Raw genomic sequence first — 21,756 nt, forward strand, 5'->3', positions numbered from 1 at the left:
CCACCCCAACTGAAGAGGGTAACAGTCTTTCAGCTCTCCTCCCGCACACTAAAAGATCTTATCCAAACGGCAAGCAAGAGGACATTTCATTATTTTGGGGTTTGGTTTTACATTTGGGTCATGAGAGCTTGGCTAACTCTCAAAATCGTACCACTTGGAATGGTGAGGGCTGCACTTTTTGGACTTTGAGACGTTGCCACCCACAAAAATGTTCGAGACCTAGACACATCTGAAAACTAAACATCCGGGTGAGTCCAGGGTGGTGTGCCTCACATGCACCCACACCATTTTCTTCCCCACAATGCCTTGCAAACATTGCAACTTTGCTTCAAATCACACATTTCCCCCACATTTTTGTTATGGAACCTTCCGGAATCGGCAGGAATCCACAAAATTCCTACCACCCAGCATTGTTGCATCTATACCGATAAAACTTCTGCCACTCTTCTCAGCCTAAAAACGTTTTTTTCCAAACTGCCCTTTTGGGCCCGCTTTCGTTCCCCATTAGTTTTGAAATGTTTTTGGCTCTTCCCTGTCAGAGGCACTTGGCCCACCTACACAAGTGAGGTATCATTTTTACCGGGAGACTGAGGGGGACGTTGGGTGGTAGGAAATTTGTGTCGGTGCAGTAATCCCCACAGAAATCTGGGGATTTATTTATTTTTTAAGCTAAATTTGAGGTTTGCTGAGGATTCTGGATAAGAAAAACCCTGGGGTATCTACGCAAGTCACACCTCCATGGACTCCCTCTGGTGTCTAGTTTTCGGAAATGTTGGTAGGTTTCCCTAGATGCCTGCTGAGCCCCAGACCAAAAACACAGGTGCCTCCTGCCCCCCTGCAAAAAAAAAGTTAGTTTTGTAATTGATAATTTTTATGTGTCCATGTTGTGTTTTGGGGCATTTCCTGTTGCTGGCACTAGGCCTATCCACACAAGTGAGGTACCATTTTTATCGGGAGACTTAGGGAATGCTGGATGGAAGGAAATTTGGGGCTCCTCTCAGATACTAGAACTTTCTATCACCGAAATGTGAGGAAAAAGTTGTGCTTATTTTGGAAATACAAAGGTTTCCTTGATACCTATTTACACTCTTTATATTTCACCAAATGAATTTCTGTATACCTGGTATACATTTGAAAACCCATTGCAAGGTGCAGCTCATTTATTGGCTCTGGGTACCTAGGGTTCTTGATGAACCTACAAGCCCTAAATATCCCAGCAAGCAGAAGAGTCCAGCAGACGTAACGGTATATTGCTTTCAAAAATCTGCCATAGCTGGAAAAAGCTATAGAAGGAAACATGGACAGAAATAGCTTTTTCTTTTTTCACCTCAATATCAATATTTTCTTTTTTAGCTGTTACTTTCTGTAGGAAAACCTTGAAGGATCTACACAAATGACCCCTGGCTGAATTCAGAATTGTCTACTTTTCAGAAATGTTCGGCTGTCCAGGATCCAACATTGGTTTCACACCCCTTTCTGTCACTAACTGAAAGGAGGCTGAAAGCACAAAAAATAGTAAAAATGGGGTACGCCCCAGTAAAATGCCAAAATTGTGTTGAAAAACTGTGGTTTTCTGATTCAAGTCTGCCTGTTCCTGAAAGCTGGGAAGACTGGTGATTGTATCACAGCAAACCCTTTTTTGATGCCATTTTCATGGGGAAAAACACATGCTGCAGGAGAAACACATGGTTTCTCCTGCAGCCCTTTTTTCGAATTGTTTTGAAAAAAACGAAATTTTAGCTGTATTATGGCTAATTTCTTGGTCTCTTCCAGGGGAACCCACAAACTCTGGTTACCTTTAGAATCCCTACGATACTGGGAAAAAAAGGATGCAAATTTGGCGTGAATAGCTTATGTGGACAAAAAGTTATGAGGGCCTAAGCACGAATTGCCCCAAATAGCCAAAAAAAAGGCTTGGCACAACAGGGTGAAAAGGCCTGGCAGTGAAGGGGTTAAATTTCCTCAGAAGTAATTTTGCTATTGGTTTCTGAACAAAACATAACTTCTTGTGTAAATCTGCATATTGCAATAAGGGATAATATTTGTTTGAGGGACTATTTTGTTGTTATTTTTCAGCAGGTACTGTAAAAAGACACTATTTTTTCATAAATATACTGTGTTCAGTTTGCTACCAAAAGAGGTGATTGTCCTAAACTTGGAGCTTTCTAGCTTTAATGACCACAAAGCACATTTGTTATATTTTCCATCAGTGCACAGTAGTCTTTGACAACAAAGAAAATGAAAGTGTTAGCAAAACATTACTCACATTTCTTGACATCCAGCAATTTCCTTGCCCAATCATTTTTGTGGTCAGAGGCATCTCAGTGCTAAACCTTCCAACTGAGGGCAGTAATTGCCATAAACATAAATTAAATTTCTATACTTTTGGTATATTGTAATCTTAAAGTGTTAACCAAGGGATTCTGTTTTTAAGGGAAAAGAGCAGAAGAAATATAAACTACCTCAAATAAAACCAAAGGAAGAGAAGCGGGAGGTGGAGATTTGGCACAACATGACTATTGAAGATCTTGCCAGGGCTATGGATAAGGACATAGGTGAGTAGTTTCCCCCGTGTATTTATGTACATATATTCATGAAGATGAAATACTTTAAAACTTATAGTCTTGCAAATGCCTATTACCCTTAAAATATATGCTGGTTATGTTTAAGTCAACCATAACAGTGTTTCCTTTGTGATAATGTTTCAAACTGGTGGATGATATCTTAAAATAGATCCTGTGGTTTGCTTGTCAGTTGCTGCTTGGAAGCCCTTCTGCTTTATTCTTGCCAGGTGGAGTGGAAAAACACTGACAAATGACAGAGGAGAATGACAGCACCGTGGCAAATGCTATTTGTGTGCTTCATTCAGTCAGGAGTTGTCACCTCAAGTCCCACTATTTAGTAGTTATATAGGAGGATTGTGGTTGTTTGCTTGGTCAGGGGATCAGACTATCAGATCCTTTAGTGAAGAACATCAGTTAAAACTGAACACTAGTGCCATTGCTACTCAACAATATTGATATTTGTTTAATATGTTAATTTATTGAGAATTCCTTGCAAATTAGACATGCGAACATGCCTATCACTTATAAAAACACTGCAGTTCTAGGTGTCATCACCACTCTCCATAACTAGTACCAGCCAAATAAATGCACATAATCTGAATTTGTTATCATTTTTTTGTTTATTGTATATAGAACTGAGTCTCTTGCCTTCATGCAGATTCACAGAAAGTAGTAGAAATAGAAGATTCTACTCTGCAGGTCTGCTTTTTGTCATCAATTGACTCGTTACTTCATGAGAATATCTGATATTGATGGTCAGATAAGACACATAAATAAGGTCACACACCAGGAACACCTGCATCAGGACTGCAAAGTGTGTGTTGTGGGTTTGGGGCACAATTCATATCTCCAATTTCTGTACTATTTGCAAAATAGTGCAACAGTTGCAGTGTGAGGACCACAATACATTGTTTAAAGTTTTAAAGCAGCTAGTGAATTGATGATTCACAGGCAGTTGAACTTAGATGAACATACTTAAGTCATCAGACACCAGCAAATGGGTTGAACAAAAATATTACTTTTATCCAATAATCTTCATAGAAAAACTGGTTTATAGAAAAGAATATACACATTCCTCTTGATGTTTTGTAATCTATGGTAATAATACAGTTTTCTTTCCCCAAAGACTGCAGCCCCTACTCCTAATAGAGTTATTACCAAACCTATAAGGCAATGGGTGAAGCTGGACATTAGAAGCTGGCAGCAATCTCTCAGTAAGCCTGTCCCAAAATTCGAAGGGGAAATTTCTTTAGACTGTTCGATCTTCAGAGACTGGGTAGAGGAATCAGTAAAGTCCCTGGTCCTCCTTAAACCAGTCAAACTGAGAGGTGATAAAGCTAGGAGAAGCCAGGTGGTTCTCCTCTGAGCTAAGAGAACTAAAGACGCAATGTAAACAATTGGAGAGGGAATGAAGACGCTTGTATGATGAAGAAAGTAAAGTACTTTACAAAAAAAGTAGTTAAAATGTACCAGTATGCCATCCGGAAGGCTAAGTTGGGTGACTTTGCGTCCAAGATCAAACAAGCCATCTCTCCAGCCAAAGAGATATATGCAATTGTTAAATAATTTTTTAGTCCTAAGATAATGGGGAAAAGTGCTTCTTCCTCTAAGGAACACTACGAGAAGCTAGCTAAATTATTTTTGGGCAAAGTCAATCTTATTTATGACTCCTTATCCAGAACATTTGACTTCCCGGCGGAAACTCATCGATGTGAGTCAACTAATAATCCTACGGTAGTTTTTTCATCATTCCCGGCAGGGACCAGATCAGTTGTCGCAGGCACAGCAAGATTAATAAAATCAGGCTCGCCACGGGACCCTGTACCAATGAATATCTTGGTACAAGGCAGTATTGATTTCATATGCCGAGGAGACACACATTCACAAATTATCGTATCACTTTCACCACACACTGTGTCTGCCTCAAGAAAAGTAACCATATGTATGGAGAAGGTGGCTAGCTAGATAGCCGCAAGCTATTTAAAGCCGAGTGGAGATAAGACCGAGCTGTTGGTGGTCGGAAACAACCCCTCATTATGGGGCCACCTCCTTTGCCTCCCTCCTCTCCCCCAACCCCCCACCAAACCTGAGCTAAAAAGCCTGGACAAAGAGTTATCAATGGTTGCTCAGGCCCAGAAGGTATCCGCTGTCTGTTTTGAGCTTTTAAGATCTCTAAAAGTCACTCAGATGGCTACCTCTGGATTTTAGCAGGCTGGTGGTTCAGGGTCTGATCTTGTCAAGCTTGGACTATGGCAATTCCCTGTTCTTGGGCAGCCCATCTTATGTTACAAAAAAGTTGCAGGTCTTTCAAAATGCTGCAGGGCCCAGCATTAGCTCAATTGCACTGGTTACAGATTAAGAAAACTATTGACTTTAAAGCCCTGTGTATTGTACATAGACTGAAATACTCATCAAGCTCTAACAACCTCTCACTCCTAGTGTGCTTAGAATTAAGAGAGGAAGAGGTCGATCATTTGCCTACAGGGCTGCTGTATTGTGGAATTCTCTCCCACTCAAGCTCTGGTCCAACAATAACCGGCTGAACTTCAGAAAGCAATTAAAAACTCACCTGTTCATGAAGGGCCAGCTCAACATTATAGGATAAAGGTGGTTTATGTGCTTGCCTACAGCACTGGGATGCCCAGGAGTTGGATGGCTGTTTGCGCTTTACAAGAACATTTTACTAATAATAATATTATTAATAATAAAATTATCTGGGCATTTGTTCTCAAGAAGTAAGTTGCCAGGAGTTGTTTAGACCTTAGCAACAATGTTGACACTGAACATCCAAGTGCTTACAGACATTTAGAAGTTTTGGGTGTCGCTAAAGAGCAACTCCTGACACAGGTTTTGTGGAATCTTGGACATGCAGGAGTAAACAATTAGATAAATGAAGAGTTCTTCAGTTAAAATACTTTTTTATCTAGTGCACAAAAAACATGGAGTTGTGATATGTAAAGCTGGGTGAATTATGTAAAAAACTTTAAAAATGGTTTACTGTTGAATTTGCCAGCGAAACACCTTAAGAAGTGAATTTGTGGAATGCACTTGGGGCTTCCACCCACTAGTCTTGGTGGATGGATTGTAAACAGTGTTTCATAGTAGTCCAATATCTGCAGCAATTATTGCTGAAATAGCTATAGCTCCGCTTTCCTGAATTATATATGAAAGAATATGTTGAAGTTGCTGAAGGTGGAAACTACATGATACCAGACCCTTGACAAAAAGCAGTCATATCTAACTCCTAGACTCTTGTCCAATACCTTCTAAAGTGGTCAAAGGCCACATAAAACAGACCAGAGAGAGTGTTGCCATGCCATGTTGCCAGATCCAGAGATAAGAGTATCAGTTTTGTCCTTTTTGAGCTTGTGGCAATGTTGGTTCATCCATGCATGGGCAGCTGTAGGACAGTTCTGAAGGTGAGGAGATTCATCTGTGTTGGAGCTCACCTTGAACAATAACTGTCTCATCTGCATACGCATACAAATAAATCCAAAAGAATGCTAACCGTTTTATATAATTATCAATAAGGTAGGGTGAAAGAGATGACCCCTGGGGAAACACTACATTGCAACTGTTAAGAATATTCTGCCATAGAATATTTGTCCATGTCTGCCCTCCACGAACAAAGTAAACCAATTTAGTACTGAATTGCTAATGCCTTCATTGTGTAGTTGATTTGTATGAATGGCTTGGTCAGTGAAAATAAACGCATAAAGATTAAGTAAAATGAAAGCAGATAGTGTACTCCTATATTGCTATGTGTTGATTATCCATCACTGCCAAAAGGGTCACTTCCATGCTCCCATTTCTTTGGAAGGCTGCCTAAGAGTCTTTTACAATGTTATAGGTTTCCAGAAAAAGCTAAGTTGTTTTTCCATGTAATCCTCTATATGTTTGCCACTTCTAGTAGTAGAGTGATAATTGGAAGCTGAAAGATGTTCAAGACTAACTTTTTTCAATATAGGGAGTACTGCCTTTTTGAGAGGTTTTGGAAAGAGGCCCACCTTTAATGAAGCAGAAAGTATGTTTTGTATGGCACTTAGAGAAAAATACCCTAACGTTGCTTTGAAATGAATAGATATGGGATCCATCAGTGGTCTAGGTATACATTTTTTCATCAAGGAAAGTAAAGACGAGGTGTCTGAGATTTTGAATTCTGACCATATTTCCGCGTGTAAGGAAGGACATTTCAAATGTATTTGTGTTGTGGGAGCACCATTAGCAATAGTATTTCTTGTTTTTTTTTGTCAAATCTGAATTATGAAAAAACATCACTTAATTCTTAGCAAAAAAGTTCCACACTGATGAGAAGGAGGGACATTACTGGGAAGTTCTATGTTTGTAAACACCTCTTTCTGAGTATTGGATGCTGATAAGATTGTTAGAAAATACTTTTTTTCTTGGCTGCTATAATTGTGTTTTTTTGTATATACTTAGTCTTTTCTTATAGCACAATTTATTAGAATGATTTTAAGATTACATCCATGATCTGTAATTTTCAATGCTTTCTTTAAGAATCAAAGATAATCATTGAACAAAGGTGCAGCCTACAGAACGGTGACATGAAGGTTTCAGAGGGCCTGGATTATTAAGTGCATTGGTTATGGGAGAATGATAGGTACTGTATTTACCAGATGGGTTTGATATATTATTAAAATTGTCTATTTTTCATAATATTGGGTGTAGTGTGTCTGACGTCACCTGTGACTATAAGTGACATTTACCAATAGTAGGAAAGGCTTTGTGGAGATTTTACTGGCAATTTGACCTACCAGGAAACGGTGATTGGGCCAGTCTGATGGAATTACTACAGATTACATATGCATTTTTTGGGCCAATCAACTAGTTTAATGTATGGCCTGCCAAGTGTGTCACAAGGTTCACGCATTGGTGAAAGGAACTAGACAAATTAAGGAAGTAAGATGACTAGCATGTGGGTCCTTTATTTTATCCATGTGAATATTGAAATTCCTCACAATATCCAGATACATTTGTGAAGTGGTGAATTCAGCTACTGTACTGGTTAAGTCCTTAAGGAAAGCTATGGAAAATTTGTGGTCTGATAGGTAAGTTTAAACCTCACTGAATTTCTCACCTTGGGATATATCTTGATAATGAGAGTTTTGGAATCTGCCAGAAAAGGGAACATTGAGAAAGGCATCACATGAAATCTAAAAATGGCAACACATCCACCTTGTTTTTGACCTGTGCTTCTATGGAAGGCTTCCGTAAAAAACAATATATCTAGACTATGGTCTTTAATCATGTTGCCAAATTCATCTGTATGTTTGGGTATGGATCTTGTTTTAATAAGGTCAATCTTAAAGTAGTTAAGTGGGATGAGAAATTAATGGTTTGCACTTCAATCTCTGGGAACATGCAGGAAGTGTTGACGCGTCACAGGTTCCTTTGTTTAGCCGTCACAGATTCCTCTGTGAAGAGAACAACGTTTTGTGTGTGTACCTGATTGTTAGAATAGTAGGCAGGTTAAAGGCACTGTTCAGTAAAAAAGATGTCACAGAAATTATTTGAGACACACTCTTTGACAGTGAAAGATGCAGCCATTGGCAATTAATTTCTGATTAACTGTGATAAATGAAACTTTATAGAGCTCATGCATGGTGTGACCCAACACACAGAGGAAGAGTGTGTTTAGGTGAGAGTTTGATCTAAGGCAGCAAAATGTATTTTATTTGTTGCAGAAGAGTAGTGAATGACTATTAGCATTTATATTATGGTTGAAATGTGGTGACTTACTTGGATGGGTAGGTGGAAAAACATCAGAAGCCTTTACCTTGGTGAACAGATTGCAGAAGTTGACATTGAGTCCAATAGCATATCCAGTCTCTGGACTTAGATGGGCTTTCGTTTGGTGTGATTTCGTGGTTGAGCTGTTTCTAGAGGGTCCATGTTGCTGCACATGCTTGAGTGTTCGTCTTAACTAGACAGCCAAGATTGCAACTCTGTGCAGGAAACTGGAACCTTCACGTTTAAAGAGGATGAACTAATTATAAAGCCTGGATAGCACAGATACAATTATTGTAACGCTTACAAGTGCCAAAACAAATTGCGTTGAGAACCAGGAGGAGCAAAATTTATAGGCAAAGCCAATGTGCAGTAATACAAAAGCAGAAGTGTGTTCTATAAAGTTTGTTAAAAGATCGATTAGGAAAAAATATATTTCTGGGAGTTCCCATTGTGTGTGGCGCACTCTGTGCTGGAGGTAAACGATTTACATGGTTTCAAGAAATGGGACGTGGTAGGCATTCCTAGATTGCAAGACATTTGTAGGCCGCGGTGGGGCTATGATATCATTCATTCAAATCAAACAGGTACACAAATTGAAATTGTCTGGAGAATAGATTTTCAGACACTTCCATCTGTGTCACACTTTGGGGATTTTAAATATGCTTCACAGGCATGACCTCCTGTGCTACATGCCCATGGTGAACAGTCTACTTACAAAACATATAACGTCAAAGGTGATCCCCATGCCTATAAACTACTAAACAACAACGCCAGTCACTCTCATTAAGCTGAAAATTTAATGGAAAAAGATTTGGGGGGAAATGAACAAGAAAGATTGGCAAGAAGTCTTTATGCACCCTATGAGAGCAGCTTTTAGGGCAGTCCAAGTCAAGATATTACATTGTATTTTTTATTCCAGATCATAGGTGCTATTAGCGATTTATTGCTGAAGATCTAGTATGGACAGTAGCAATATTTATGTTGGCTTTTAGTTAGCTAATTGTTTAGCATTGGCTGGTTTTCTTGTCAGGCTCATTTGCTGCTTCTTATTTGATGGGTGTTCTTCCTCTTCTTGAATTTGTCCCTTCCCAGAGCTTAGGTTCTTCGCATTGGATGACTTGTACCCTTCCAATGCATACTTTTTACTTTTACTTTGAGCATTCCATGCAAGTGTATATGATTCCTTCCTCTTTTCCTGTGTGCACCCTCCCTACTCAAATGCCCTGTACTCTATTTGTGGTGCTCCTCCCCATTGGTACCACAGTGGTTGGCATTACATCATCCACCTCCACTGTTACTCCTCCTTTGCAGTCCCAAACTTTTTTTTCCTCTTTTTTGGCAGCCTGTCAGCTGCAGTTTGCAGCTGGGCCAGACCTATCCCCAAATAAAGCTTTTGGTACACTTTTATACTTCTTTATAAATACCATTCAAAGATGGCTGCCACATCATGCTACTTGTATGTATGGTGACTCCTGGAGCAAGTTTTTTTTTTTTTGCTGATGCTATGCAACATCAATAAATAGGAAATCCAATACATCTGTATACTGACCCATTGGTTTTGGCAACCCTTATTTACCTAATACTTGGCAGTGCCAAAGACGCAACCAAGAAATTGAACCATTTCTTTTTTAAAAATTTTATTTAAAACATTTTATTAATTTTACAGCCAAGGTGAAATTGGTGTCTCTTTGCAGGTACAGCACACAGAATTAGACATAATAATATAGCGCATCAATGTGAAAGCAATTTTTATTCAGTAGATACAACCGAAGCAGTCATTGAGGCATTGCCTGCATCCACCTCCCTTGGCCCCACCCCATGTGCCTCCCTCCTGTGTTGACCTGGTGTGCCCCTCTGACTTCATGGGGTATCTGGGCAAGGACCTAGGTTTATGCCTCTAAAATCCTCCCATCCTTTTCATATCTTGTAGTGTTTCTTTGGGCAACCTCTTGCCTTGTAAATGGGTGTTTCCATGCCCATGCAAAAATCCATACCCTTGGCCCAAACCTTAACTGAGGGAGCAGCCACGTCCTTCCACACCTTCGCAGTGTCTCTCTTGGCAATGATTAGGCCCAGCCACCTGACACGCCTTCTGATGTTGTGTGCCACCCAGCTCTTTTGTTTCACAAGAAGCACCAGCCTAGGGTCACTCAGAATTCCCCGAACCCAGCACCCCCTCTAGTCTACCCAAAATCCCCTCCCAGAAATGAGAGAGAGCAGGCCAATGGCAAATGTATGGGATAGATTTCCTAGGGTGCTTTGTATCGCCGGCATCCCCCATCGGGTATCAACCCCATATGACAGAGCCAGGCTGTAGGTTTATATACATATATGTTCGATGGCATGTGTAGCTGCAGATACACATGCTGTGCATTATTACGCCATCTAGTGTTGGCCTTGGAGTGTTACAAGTTGTTTTTCTTCGAAGAAGTCTTTTCGGAGTCACGGGATCCAGTGACTCCTCCTCTCGGTCATATTGCGCATGGGCATTGACTCCTTTGTTAGATTGTTTTCTTTCAATGTCTGGTTCGGACGTGTTTCCTCTTGCTCCGAGATTTCAAATCAGAAACTTTAGGTAACTTCTTTGACCGTCGGTATTGTTTCTATCGCGTTTCCACCTAGACATGAACCGATAGTACAGTCGAAAACTAAGTTTAGTCCTTCTGGGTGCGTGCGCCCGACTCAGGCCTGTTCAGGCCTACCACGCCGAAGCCTGATGGATTGGACTCCATTTTGATTTTGTCCCCGATGCCACGCAAAATTTCCATACACAGACCAGCACCTTGTATGTAATCTGTGTCTTTCCCCCGATCACAGAGAAGAGGATTGCGAGGCCTGTCGATCGTTTCAATCCAAAAAGAGCCTGCGTGATCGAAGAGCCAGGAGACTGGAAATGGCGTCAAAGAGTACCAAACATATCGACACCATGGAGGAAGAACAGGTGCAGACTGCAGTTTCCATCAGAGACACCGAGTCTGAAGAAGACTGGGAGAAAGGTAGACTCATCACTGCTGGTCAGCATGTGAGTACGACTGCCCCTAAGCCCACTCATAGAAAGTCCTCGAAGGCCTTGGGTGCACCACTGCCAGAGAGCCATGGTTCGACCTGAAAGAAGATTCTCATTGACCGACCTTCGGGTTCGGTGCCGAAAAAGGCCACACCTCCGTTGATACCGGTGTCAAGCAAGTCCACCAAAAGCTCAACTTCCGAACCAAGTCGGCATCCCCACTCTTCGGAGTCGAAGCCTCGACGTCCTGCTTCGGAGCTTAAACAACCGGCTGTATTTTCGGGCCCAAAAAAACTATCATCTTCGGAGCTGAAAAAGTCTTCTTATTCGGAAGAACAAGGACTTTCGAGCCATCCTAAACAGAGCTCAAAATCACTTGACAAACGGTCATATAGACCATCTGATTATGTTTCTGAGGACGCAGAGATTCAACCCATCCTTCAAATCATGGATGAGAAACAATCAAGGATTCATATCCATAAAGAGACTGGCAGAATAATTACTGCACCTCCTCTACAGATCAAGAGAAAGTTGGCTTTTCAAGAACCTGTAGATACTGCTCCACCACCAGCAAATATTTTTAAACGGAAGGAGAAGTCATTACCTATGCATACTTCTCCCCCTCATTCACCGCAGCTTTCTTTTTCGCCACCACCCACTAACCCACCACCTTTGCTTTCACCAACTCATTCACAATATTCTCATGGTAATAAGGTTGATCCTTGGGATCTCTATGATCCGGATCCTATTCCTGCCAATGACCCGGACATATACTCTTCCAAACCTTCCCCACCAGAAGACACTACTGCATACATGCAGGTTATTTCTAGGGCAGCAGCGTACCATGGGGTGCTTATGCACAGTGAACCTTTGGAAGAGGATTTTCTTTTTAACACCTTATCCTCCACGCACTCACGATATCAGTGCCTCCCAGTGCTACCTGGCATGATTAGGCATGCGGATGAGATATTCAGTGAGCCGGTCAAAGCTAGGGTTTTAACACCACGCATTGATTAAATACATAAGCCTACACCTACAGACCCTGCTTACATTACCCACCAAGTACCTCCAGACTCAGTGGTTGTGAATGCCGCCAGAAAGAGGGCTCATAGTAGTCAGGGGATGGCTCCCCCCCCCCTGACAAAGAGAGTAGGAAATTCGATGCTGCTGGCAGGAGGGTAGCGACACAAGCAGCTAACCAATGGCGAATTGCAAACTCACAAGCCTTGTTAGCAAGGTATGATAGAGCCCACTGGGATGAGATGCAGGAACTCCTACAACACCTGCCAAAAGAACACCAAAAAAGAGCACAACAGATTGTTGAGGAGGGTCAGGCCATAAGTAACAACCAAATATGATCGGCCCTTGATGCTGCAGATACAGCGGCTAGAACCGTGAATACTGCTGTCACCATACGCAGATAATCATGGCTACGTTCCTCTGGATTCAAGCCAGAAATACAGCAGGCAGTGTTCAATATGCCTTTCTATAAAAAAACACCTGTTTGGTCCTGAGTTTGATCCTGCCATAGAAAAACTCAGGAAGAACTCAGACACTGCCAAAGCAATGGGAGCTTTATTTACAACACCTCACAGAGGGTCCTTTCGTAGGCAATAATTTAGAGGAGGATTCAAGCCACAATCCACAGAGGCTTCTACCTCCCAAGAAAAACAAGGGCAACAACAGCAGTTCCAGAGAGGGGGATCTAGAGGTTCTTATAGAGGCTAACACTTTAGAACCAGAGGCAAATTCCAGGCCTCAAAACAAGCCACTGCACCATCTAAACAGTGACTTATTAACCATCCCTGAACCCCACACATCTCCTGTGGGGGGCAGACTACAGCAATTCCACTCCCAATGGCAAAATATCACCACAGACCAATGGGTATTGTCAATTATCTGCAAAGGCTATTGCCTAGAATTGATTTCTACCCCTCCAAGCATTCCTCCACGTTATCACAAAGTTGTTCCCAGAACACAATGTTCTATTACAACAAGAGGTACAATCGCTACTTCTAAAACGGGCAATAGAATTGGTCCCACATTCTCAACAAGGAAAAGGAGTATACTCACTATACTTCCTCATTCCCAAAAAGGATGGCACTCTCGGGCCCCTCCTAGACCTACAATCCCTAAATCTATATATCCTGTTAGAACACATGGTAACTCTGCAGGACGTCATCCCGCTACTAAAAAAAACAAGATTATATTACTGTATTAGATCTCAAAGATGCGTATTTCCACATACCCATCCATCCAGCTCACAGGAAATATCTCGGATTTGTAACAGCAGGAAAACATTACCAATTCAAAGTTCTGCCATTCGGCATAACAACAGCTCCAAGAGTATTTACAATATGTCTAGCGGTAGTAGCAGTTTACCTAAGAAGACAACACATACATGTCTTTCCTTATCTAGACGATTGGCTAATAAAATCAATCAATTTTATACAGTGTCAACAACACACGCAATACACAATAAAAACCCTACATACATTAGGATTCACTCTTAACTACTAATAATCCCATCTTCAGCCAGCACTGGTACAACCTTACCTAGGTGCTATTCTCAATACACAAAAAGCTTTGGCCTATCCAAATACACAAAGGATACAATCTTTCCAAAATCTCTTAACACAAATGCAGCCAAATCAATAATACACTGTACGATGTATCATGAAACTATTGGGAATGATGGAATCCTGCATAGCTATAGTACTGCATGCAAGTCTAAACACGAGGACACTACAACAGTGCCTCTCACGGCAATGGTCTGAAGCACAGGGTCAAATGCAAGATCTAGTATTGTTAGACTGCCAAACGCACAGTTCCCTTTAATGGTGGAATCTCAGCAATTTAATGAAGGGGTGGTCATTGCAAGACCCTGTGCCTCAGACCACATTAACAACAGATGCATCCATGATAGGTTGGGGAGCTCATCTCAACAACCTTACCAGTCAAGGGGAATGGGATTCAAAGCAGCTAAATTTATAACATAAACCATTTAGAATTATTAGCTGTGTTTCTTGCCCTAAAAGCGTTTCAACCACTTCTCAAACACATGACTGTCTTGATAAAGACAGACAATATGACAACCATGTATTACCTAAACAAACAAGGCGGGACACATTTGTCTCAACTGTCCCTTCTAGCCCAAGCAATATGCAAATGGGCAATTCACAATCACATATATCTACTAGCAGAATACATCCCAGGAATACACAATCAGCTATTGGATCTCCTAAGCAGAACACACCAACACATACACAAATGGGAGATTCATTCTCAGGTAGTTAATCAGTACTTTCAAAAGTGGGGAACACCACAAATAGACCCATTCGCAACAAGCGAACATGCAAAATGCCAAAGCTTTACATCCAGACATCCACACCCTCTATCTAAGGGCAGTGCTCAATGGATCAACTGGTCAGGGATATTTGCTTACGCTTTTCCCCCGCTCCCAGTACTTCCATTTCTGGTCAACAAACTATGGGCCTGATTCTAACTTTGGAGGACGGTGTTAAACCGTCCCAAAAGTGGCGGATATACCACCTACCGTATTACGAGTCCATTATATCCTATGGAACTCGTAATACGGTAGGTGGTATATCCGCCACTTTTGGGACGGTTTAACACCGTCCTCCAAAGTTAGAATCAGGCCCTATGTCTCACCATGATACTCAGCCCCCACTTGGGCCCGACAACATTGGTACACAACACTCCTAGAACTGTCAGTAGTACCTCGCTACAAACTTCCAAACAGACTGGATTTGCTAACACAAAACAAAGGACAAATCAGACACCCAAATCCCAGTGCTCTCAACTTAGCGATTTGGCTCCTGAAGTCATAGAATTTGGATACTTGCAAGTTCCATTAGAATGCATGGAAGTTCTCAAACAAGCACGCAAGCCTACAACTGGACAATGCTATGCTAACAAATGGAAACAAATTGTTTGTCAATCTAAGCTAGCCACCGCATTTCTTGGGGAGAGTAACTGCTTTGTAGTCTTAAGCATTGCATGTGTATCTGCAGCTACACATGCCATCAAACAGAAAATATCACTTACCCAGTGTACATCTGTTCGTGGCATATAGTGCTGCAGATTCACGTGCACCCTCCCTTCTTCCCGGAAGCCTGTAGTCGTTGCAGTTTTTCTAATTTGTACATATGTATATACATTTACATTTGCACGGACATCTATTTTTACTTACTATTTCTATACAACATTTATATTATTACACTCTATCACTCCTTCCTACACCCTTTTGCGGGAAAACAATCTAACAATGGAGTCGATGCCCATGCGCAGTATGACCGAGGGGAGCAGTCACTGCAACAACTTGTGTTCCTTGATGTTTGTAAGGAACAGCTTAGCCTCCAGCAGAGAGAATTCAGGTATCTCCTCAGTTGCCTGGAGCCCCGACGTTAGGCCATGGCATATTTGCAAGTACTGAAAAAGCTGTGTATGGTGCAAACCGTACACCCAGACTCAAACTTTTGGAAGGATTTCAGTGTCCTGTTATGAAGAACATCTCCTAGGGTCGAGATGCCAATAGTGTCCCACGCTGTGAATCCCAGCAGAGCCACAACCTGGGAGACAGTTACCCTGCTACAGTAGGGTCTCCAGCGTTAGCCTGTCTGTCCATCTGATAGCTTTCTTAGCTGCAACCCAGACCTCCAGTACCACCGGGGTGGCTGGGGTAGAGTCCCCTGTATGGCAGTCCCATACAGCAGATGCAGAAGGCCCTGAAGGGACATAGCCCACCCCTCAAGAACATAGGCTGGATCCACAGACCCCTCGAACCACCGATCATTAATGATAAGAATATAGCCTGCCCAAAAATACAAATGAATGGCTGGTGTGGCTATGTCCCTTCAAACACCAGTCTGCAGCATTTCCCCAAGGCAATGCGGGGCAGCCCTCACTGCCCAACACCAAATCACCCCTCACCCGCAAGCAGCATCCGTAGCAAAGCATTTACTTTCGTGAAGAAGGTCTTGACAATCTGAAAGGCGTGATTTTGCAATTGGTGGAGGAGGCGTGGCAGCTCAACCATCTTAAGGAGCCATCTCTTTTGCGGTGGCCACTCTGTGGGAAGACAGTCTTGGGATAAGGTGCTGTAGCCTATGCACTAAGGTAATGATCCTTTGTTTTTGTATATTTCAGTGTTTTGAAAACTGCCAATACCCAGAAACATTTGTTGGTGTCTGCATCAGTAGACCCTTCTTCTGACAATTATTCTGGCATTGTTTGCATGATTTCATCTTTCTTGCCCTGTATGTGATCTCATCTTTCACCTCCTAGAAAGGTCTTGTTCCCAGATTTTAAAAGCGAACACTTAATTTTCTATGTGGTTCGTCTGTTTGCATGTGTAGTAACTTGTTGTACGTTGTGCTTCTCCTTGGCTGCCTGTGAGCTAACTGACTTCTAATTTTTGTATTTCAAGTTGTTATACAGTTTTCAAAGTTCTGAACTTCCTTTTTAATCCGTCCTGCTAATTTTACACTGCTTTCTTTGCTTCACTACTACGCTTTTCGAATCCATGATTCTAGTTAAGTGTGAGTGTTTTCTCTAGTTTTAGAGCAGTGAAGGTTCTCAACCAGACCAAGTGCAAAAAGAGGTTGCATTTGAGATGCTCTTGTTGGAGATCCTCTTTACCTGTGTTCTTCCAGTGTTCACTTTTAAGGAACTACTTTTTTCTTTTTGCTTAAACACTCCACAAGTGTGAGTTTTCCTGATGTTTCACTTGTGTAATTCTTTTCCCCCTTTTGCTGTGTTGCTATTCCTTGTCCTTCTGCTTTTCTCTCCTTGAGCTGGTCTCTTGTTTACTTTTTGTTTAAGGACCCCACAAGTGCATGTGCTTTCCAGCTGTTTACCTTGTGTGCTTCTACTCCCTCCACTTCTAAGGTGCTTGCTCTCATCCATGGGCATCTCTCCCACCCAACCCTGCAATGCTCTCTCTCACACCCATTTTCTTTGATGATCTCTCCCTTTTATGCATCTCTCTCTCCTGCACTGTGTGTGCTGCTATTCCCCTTCCCTCCAACCTGTTTCTCCATTACCCTTAATCCAATCCCACCAACATCCATGGCCCTTTTGTCTTTCTTTTTTTTTATTCAGTGCGTTTGATCTAAGACAAATCTTTATATTGTTATTTATTGATGCAATTGGCAAAGCTTGTTTTAGGTTGTCACTGCATCATGTTTTACAGTGGGGTTTGGAATCTTACAACCCTCCAACCTAACCTGACCTAAATGAGGTAGAGTTGACTGTTGATGTTTAGGGTCCCACTGCTAGCAGGATTCTGTTAGGATTGTTCCCCTGCCATAGTCGCTAAATTAATACAAGTTGGAAAAGTTTCTGTATGGTTTTTGAGTTTTCGTGTCTGGGTTGTTAATTCCTCCTTTATGATTTGGTGAACAGAGGCCGATCAAATAACTTGCCGATGTCATTTTATGCGGGTTGCTGTGTCCTTTCCCCATCTGTTCTAATGAGTTCTCTTCTCTTACTGGAGAAAATAGCGTTTTAACTTTCAAGGAAAACAGCTTGTTCCCAGATTGTACAGTGTTATAGAATTAATAATGTGCTACATTGGTAATGCTGTCCACTAGTAAATTTGATCCTGAAGCATAAACCAATCTGTTGCAACAGCGCAGTAACTTTCTCCATGGATATCGCTGCAGGGTTTTCAATGCTCCATAATGAATGACTTTAGTTAGTATTGAGGACCAGGGACACCTGGTCGTGTATGATGTCAAATTTCTTGTGCCATCAAGAGAGAGAGAGAGAGACACACACACACACTCTCTCTCTCTCTCCCCTCTCCCTCCCCTCCCCCCACCCAATAAACAGTAAAGTTGTCCATGCAGCACGTTAAGTATGGAGATTCTCAGATCCCTGAACTTTGTTCACAATATATCAGGTACCTCACATCACATTTTAGATCAGGGGTCTTCAACCTTTTCTATAGTGAGAGCTTCTTGTGCATTACTGCCAGACGACCCGTGGCCCTGCCTTGACTAAAAGCCTAATGTCCGTTGAGCCAGACTGTGGTTTGAAAAAACTACTTTGACTAGTGGCACTAACACAGGGCTGCCCTGTGTGTCAGTGAGAGAGTGGTCTTTGGGGATGTATAAATATATCTCATTCATACGCACACATATGTGTATGGATAACTGAGCGCCTGTGTCATATCTGTTTGTGGCACAGGACATACATTTTGCCATATGTGGCATTGTTATATGTATAATGTAAACATAACCATTTTTTAAAATGAAAAAAACTTAAAGTGCAGAAAAATTTTCTGCGAAAATGTTCATAATTGGGAATACTTTTCAGCACTTTAACGGTTTCCCACTTCAAATAATTTACCAGCCAGTGGAAGCAAAATGGCAGCGACTGTTTGTAAAGGTGAACTTTGAAATGAGAACAAAATAAACTACAGAGTTAACATATATATATATATATATATATATATATATATATATATATATATATATATATATTTGTATATATATATATATATATTTATATATATTCCATAAACTCATCATTCACATTTTCTCCCATTTCCAAGTGTCACATTTACAAACATAAGGCATCTTGCTCTCAGTGGTCTGTAGACACGGTGCCGTATTTATAACAGAAAAATACAGCCATTTGTTTAAATGAGAGGATCATAAAGTGAAGAAACATGCTTCCTAAAACATCAAGACATAAGTAGCTTAATTGAAAGTGGAGCAAGACAATAAGACTCTGGGCTTGATTATGAGTTCGTTGAACACATGCGTAACCTCTTGTTTACACATGGGTTACAGTTACCAGTGCAAATGTATTTAACACATTTGATAATTATATATAATTAATATTCTAAATATCTCACCCGTTGCAAAATTTTGGCAGGTCAAATCTTCCGAAATTCAACAGGCGAACAAATACGGTATTTACTGTAGCATTCAAATTTTTCTGCGTTAAGCACCAACATTTGCATGTTAGCATGTTATTCCCCATAACCTCCTAAAAGGTGTTATTTATTTACCCGATAAATAACCAGTGCCATGGTATTATCATGTTCGATGGCATCTGTCGCTGTAGATACACATGGTCTGCATAGCTCGCCATCTGGTGTTGGGTCGGAGTGTTACAAGTTGTTTTTCTTCGAAGAAGTGTTTTCGAGTCACTGGACCGAGTGGCTCCTCCTTCTGTGCTCATTGCGCATGGGCGTCGACTCCATCTTCGATTGTTTTCTTTCCGCCATCGGGTTCGGACGTTTTCCTGTCGCTCCGAGTTTCGGAATCAGGGGTGATAAATAACACTTTTGCTCGTATTAAAGACCTTAATGTTTAATAGAAATAATTTTCTCGACATTTCTGTCATTTAAAAAAAATAGTGTTTTCCAGTTACAAATACAGCACAGTGTCTACTGGAAGCAAGAGGCCTGCTGTTTTCCAATTTGAAATGGAAGACAATTAAAATGAAGAGTTAACTTAACAATCAAGGTATCTTTTCATTTTAATTTTCTTCCATTTAACAGCATTCTCGAAACATCGTTTCGTTTTCAGCTTCAGTATTGAGTTGACAAGGACTTGTATTTAAGAGTTAAATATCTCGGTGCATCTGCCCAGCCTGGCCATAAATCTGACTGAGCACTGCTCATTATCAGGCCCTGCTATCTGTAGCCTAAAGATAATAATGTAAAATAAACACAGCTTTCCCTTAACTTGTGATCTGTGCTTATTTAAAAATGAACTTGAGGCTGTGAGCTAATCTGAAGTGTCTGTGAGCCACTGGTAGCTAGCGATCAACTGGTTGGAGAGACGTTTTAAATAATCTTGAGGTCAAATGCTTACTCGCATACTCTGTCAGTCATTCACACACTCCATAAACTCAGACACTCACTTGTCCTCCAAAAAAAAGGGGGAAAATCCCCTCACTGGTTATGTGCATGCACTTGGTACCAACAAGGACATCTCCAAGATTCCCTTTTTGTCTGGTGGCACCTGCAGACATGAGGTAAAGTAATCATTGGGACTATGAGGTAAAGTAATCTTTGGGACTACTATGGTGTCTTGAAGAGTAGGGTTGATGAAAGCTCGCTTCCCCGCCCTAGATTTAGTATTTACGCAGCTTAGTGTGTATGAACAGCTGGTTAGCGGGGAGCCCAGGAGATTCCTTAGGAGTGGAGACATGGCGCTATTCCTAGCTGTGAGCTGCAGAGGCACAACCACCATTCTTTGGCCACACCAGGCCATGTTTAAATTAGGTGACTAAAAATCTTTACCCATTTTTACATGGTGGGAGTTTGGCAGGCAGATGGCAGAGGTAGAAATATGTTCATCTGATTGGGGTTGGGTGGTGGCACCCTTTGTAGAGAGGCTAATGCTATTCCATGCCAACATTAAAATCGAGACAACATTTCAACAATAGATTTTCTAATTTCAGAATCTCTCTTTATTCCATACACAGATAACTTAATGCTTGAATAGACTTGAAGTTACCCTTCTCTTCACATCATATTTTTAGTTTGGTACAGCATGGTGATTTTTTGGGGAAAAGCCAGTTCGCACCACCTAGCCCCCTGACCAAGATACAACTCTGAGATTATCTTTCCAGAACAAGTCAAGAAGTATTTGTGTACTTTACAGTTTGAGTTTTGATGAGTGTGTAATAGAATGTTCTTTGCTTTTTTTAATCAGATCATGTGCATGAAGCCTTGCTCCACACAACTCTCAACCTCGACACACTGGAACCACATTCTGTTTTAGATGAAGTTTGGATCAAAGAGGCAATTAAAAAATCGGGCATGAAATTCAAATGGGCAAAACTAAAAGAAGAAAAAGTCAGGGAAAATAAGGATGCTGTGAAAAGGTACATATGTTTACTGTGAAGTTGGAATTATTGTTTTGGAAAAAGCTTGATATGCAGACTCATCACCTTCTGTGTGCTTTTTCTTAATTGCACTTTTTACTTGATAAATTCTGTTTCCTTTTTATGGTATACAGCTTGGAATTTCTACTATGCTCGGTTTCACTACAGAGGACAAAATAGCGGTGGGTGATAGAGAGGCCCATTGATACCTTCTGGGGAAATCTGATGTTTTCTGCGCAGTAGAGCGTTCAGCACCAAGCATGACAATAGGTTTGAAGGGCCACATAATTGGTCCCTTTCAACAGTCAGTTACATTCTACGACATTCAGTTACTCGTAAATGAGTTAGCCATGAAAACTTTTGCTGAAACAGGTTAGCGCTTCAGTTTACTTTTTGGGAGAGGAGTTTTGAAACTCAATGGCCATGAATGTAGAAAACATTGAATTTGTGAGAAGTTTAAATAATTGCAGTGAAGAAATGCTTGGAGTAAACTACTTCATATAAATGGTTGTTTAGTTAAATGAGGTGCCCAGAGGAATTCCCTTGCTTTTTTTGTTTTTGAAA

At 41.2% G+C, this 21,756-nt stretch overlaps 1 protein-coding gene across 1 annotated transcript in view; it reads left to right on the plus strand.

The window, feature by feature from the left end:
* The window catches only part of MTIF2 (mitochondrial translational initiation factor 2), a 350,344-nt gene that overhangs the window by 47,452 nt on the left and 281,136 nt on the right, over positions 1-21,756 (plus strand). The window contains exons 3-4 of the mRNA XM_069234182.1: positions 2,435-2,555; positions 21,021-21,192. Coding sequence (XP_069090283.1) covers positions 2,435-2,555; positions 21,021-21,192 — 293 coding nt within the window. The remainder of the gene's footprint in view (positions 1-2,434; positions 2,556-21,020; positions 21,193-21,756) is intronic.

This window comes from Pleurodeles waltl, chromosome 5 (genome assembly GCF_031143425.1).
Source record: "Pleurodeles waltl isolate 20211129_DDA chromosome 5, aPleWal1.hap1.20221129, whole genome shotgun sequence".
Classification (NCBI taxonomy): domain Eukaryota; kingdom Metazoa; phylum Chordata; class Amphibia; order Caudata; family Salamandridae; genus Pleurodeles; species Pleurodeles waltl.